General features: G+C 37.5%; 1 protein-coding gene across 4 annotated transcripts in view; it reads left to right on the top strand.

Moving 5' to 3' along the window:
• Window positions 1-3,958, top strand: part of LARS1 (leucyl-tRNA synthetase 1) — a 69,888-nt gene that overhangs the window by 25,668 nt on the left and 40,262 nt on the right. For all 4 annotated transcript variants that reach the window (XM_017513228.1, XM_017513227.2, XM_017513229.1 and 1 more), the window contains 2 exons: window positions 1,228-1,295; window positions 1,398-1,623. In XM_017513228.1, coding sequence (XP_017368717.1) covers window positions 1,228-1,295; window positions 1,398-1,623 — 294 coding nt within the window. The remainder of the gene's footprint in view (window positions 1-1,227; window positions 1,296-1,397; window positions 1,624-3,958) is intronic.

The raw sequence follows: 3,958 nt of genomic DNA, 5'->3' as shown, positions 1-3,958 counted from the left end.
AAACCTAAAAATAACTTGATTGCAGTGCTGAGGGATATAGTCCTGATACTCTGGTGGGTATGAAGAGGAGTCAGAATATCAATAGAGGTATTTGTATCTTGTATAGTACCTGGCTACCCTAAGAGTCGTCTGAGAACAGCTGCATCAATTTGTTACCGGAAAGCACATTGTTGAGCCTCACTCCAAAATTGTTGAATCAAAAGTTCTGGGGGTGGGGCCCAGGATTATCTTTTTACAGGCTCTCAATGTGATTTATATGCATGCTAATGTTGTGAAGCACCATTTGGAAAATAAACAGCTCTAAAAAGAAAGCATGGGGAGAGGTAATGAGATATGTGACTAACATTTGATGTACACAGATTCCATTTATATTTGCTTTGATCATGTGCCTTCTTGCATATTTCTAAAGTACTTCTAGCCATGCTTAGAAGTTCATCCTACATTCCTGTAAACACATTATGAACATTGTTCTCTCATACTTGAGTAAATCGAGGGTAAGCGATTTGGCTAAATACATGGCACAGTAGAAATCAGTGACAGTGCCAGCATCTGAACTTATGATCCTCTATGATTGCGTCATTCTTAATTACCATCTTTGAACATATTTTCAAAATCAGCCTTCAATTTTGATATAACATATCAAAGTGAGAGTTGATCAAAATTTTAAAAGATTTGAGAGACTTAAGAAGACCCAGTAAAGTTTTAATATAGCCAATGGCAGCAGTATCCTAGATTTCAATAATCCTTTATAGATTTTTCAAAGCAGTTTTTATCCATTATCTGTTGTGTTCCTCAGAACAGTCCTATCTGAGACACAGCATCCTTATATTACAGATGAGGAAAGAAAGGCTTAGAGAGAGTGTGACTACCTTGGGTCAAACTATTAGTAAGGGAGCAGACACATTATCTCTGACCTCTGGTCCAGTGTCTTTCTTGGATGACTACTCTGTGGGATGTGCTCTGGGATGGAATTAGGGTTGATTGTATCTTCTTACCTCCACTTTGGCAAGCACTATTTTGGGTGATTACTCCAAATCTCTCCTTACATACTGGACTTCTGTGTGGATATGGTTAGTACACCACTGGCAATCTCTTTGCTGGAAAGAAAAATTATTCTAATAATGCAGGAACTCATTTTAGGGATTTGAATCAGATCTCTCACATAGATTAGCAGGTTTAAGTCAAGTGCTTTTGCCCTTCAAATTTTTGTATTGTTTATTTCCTTAGGGTGTTGGACCTCAGGAATATACTTTAGTCAAATTGAAGGTGCTTGAGCCATACCCATCTAAATTAAGGTAGGTTTGCCAGAGTAATTGCTTCATCATTTCTGAACCATCAGATAGTTATTATAGAGTCGACAACATGTTTTTACATCAATATTTGTTTTTTCTTCTTAGTGGCCTAAAAGGTAAAAATATTTTCTTGGTGGCTGCTACTCTCAGACCTGAGACCATGTTTGGGCAGACAAATTGTTGGGTTCGTCCTGATATGAAGTACATTGGATTTGAGACAGTGAATGGTGATATATTCATCTGTACCCAAAGAGCAGCCAGGAATATGTCCTACCAGGGCTTTACCAAAGACAATGGTGTGGTGCCTGTTGTTAAGGAATTAATGGGGGAGGTAAGTTGGATAGCAGATATTTTTATTTTAATTCACACATTTCAAGGAAAATTTTAACAGTGAATATTGAGAAAAGAGCATTTAAACCTTAAAAAATGAGGTATACATGCAGTAAAGTGTGTAAATAGTGTGTATTTTTGTGCATTTTCATATGTATATATACTTTCGTAAGCACCACCTAAATCAAGATATAGAAGGTTTTAGCACTCCAGAAAGCTCTCTCATGTCCATATTATTAGTACTCACTTCTCTCCTCCACAGGTAACCACTGCTCTGACTTCACCAAAGATTAGTTGTTGTTCTTGAACTTTACGTAATGGAATTGTACAGTCTGACTGTTTTGTGTCTGGCTTTTTTTGCTTAACATTATGTTTGTGAGATTCATACATGTTGTCGGAGGGTTTTTTTTTTTATTGTTGTGTAGTATTCATTGTCATTGTATGACTGTATCACGAATATAGCATATTTGATTTTTATGTGTCAGCTCAGTAAGTATCTCGTTGAAAATATAGGCAGTCTTCCCCAAGAGTTTTAATAGCTACATTAGGCATTATATTATTTTTAAAATACTATTACCTGAATTCCTGATAATACTAAATTTGGAATTGTGCTTTTGGTGAAGACAGTCTTGCTTGATATTAATTAAATCTGGATGGCTACATACCTCATCTCCTTTATTATCAGTATTTCTGAGTGTGTTTTATTCCATTTAGTGAATGCTGATCTTTTCTTTGGTATCTTAAGTAACTTTTTTCTGTTTTGAGATGGAGCCTCACACTGTCACCCAGGCTGTGGTGCAGTGGTGAGATCTCAGCTCACTGCAATCTCTGCCTCTTGGGTTCAAGCAATTCTCCTGCCTCAGCCTCCTAAGTAGTTGGGTCTACAGGCATGCGCCAGCATTCCCAGCTAATTTTTTTGTATCTTTAGTAGAGACGCGGGTTTCACCATGCTGGCCAGGATGGTCTCGATCTCCTGACCTTGTGATCCACCCGCCTCCGTCTCTCAAAGTGCTGGGATTACAGGCATGAACCACCATGCCCAGCCTTAAATAACTTTTTAAAAGAAAAATATGAGTAGAGTACCATCTCAATTCTTTTAAATTGAACTCTTTTATTCCTTATTTTATACTTTCTTTTTATTTGATTGTAATATATTTGCAAGTCTCAAAATTCAAAAGACACAAAAAGATATAAAAGTTCTCCATTCTAGAGGTAGTTAGTAATATATATATCTTGTGTATCCTAGAAATATTTCATGTATACACAAGTGAATATGCACATACTCTTTCTCCCTCTGTTTTTACATAAATGGCAATATACTTTATATACATTGTACCACATCTTGCTTTTTTATTTATCTCTTGGCAATCATTTGATCAGTACATAAACAGCTTTATTCTTATTTTTTTATAGCTACATAGTATTTTATTGTTTGGCTGTGCCACAGTTTACTTCACCATTCTCTATTAATGGATATTTGAATTGTTTCCTGCCTTTTTTTGTCTCAAGCAGCACTGCCGCATCTCCTTAGTTCCTCATTTTGGAATTTTGTCTGAGAAATTCTTGGGAACTGTATTAGGGACACACATATTATCCTATTCTTAATGCAGCTTTTCTCCCTGTTAATTTGAGCAAATTCTGGAGTGAGAGGAATGGATGTTATAAATTGCAAAATAGCTGGGCGCGGTGGCTCATGCCTGTAATCCCAGCACTTTGGGAGGCTGAGGCGGGTGGATCACGAGGTCAAGAGACCGAGACCATCCTGGCCAACATGGTGAAACCCCGTCTCTACTAAAAACGCAAAAATTAACCGGGCATGGTGGTGTGCACCTGTAGTCTCTGCTACTCGGAAGGCTGAGGCAGGAGAATTGCTTGAACCCAGGAGGCGGAGGTTGCGGTGAGCCGAGATCACACCGTTGCACTCCAGCCTGGGTAACAAGAGCAAAACTCCATCACAAAAAAAAGAAAAAAAATTGCAAAATAGTTTCAACCTTTAAAATGGTTATAATATTTAACTGTCATCCATATAAAGGCAGGTTATACGTACATATATGAATAAAATGGGATGGATGGGAATTATATGGAAAGGAAAAGGGTGTTACTTAGCTAGAGCAAACAGCTGCAAATTCTTTGTTGTCATCTGAGAATTTGGGTCTAAAATTGCTTAATATTTTGGATTTTTTCTTTCTTTCTTTTTGTTTTTGAGATAGGGTTTCACCATGTTGTCCAGGTGGGTCTTGAACTCCTTACCTCAGATGATCCACCCACCTTGGCCTCCCAAAGTGCTGGGATTACAGGCATGAGCCACCACGCCCAGCTTTTTTTTTTTTTCTTTA

This window comes from Cebus imitator, unplaced genomic scaffold (assembly GCF_001604975.1).
Source record: "Cebus imitator isolate Cc_AM_T3 unplaced genomic scaffold, Cebus_imitator-1.0 Scaffold489, whole genome shotgun sequence".
NCBI lineage: Eukaryota > Metazoa > Chordata > Mammalia > Primates > Cebidae > Cebus > Cebus imitator.
The sequence above is the reverse complement of the archived record's forward strand: the minus strand, read 5'-3'. Positions and strand labels throughout refer to the sequence as shown.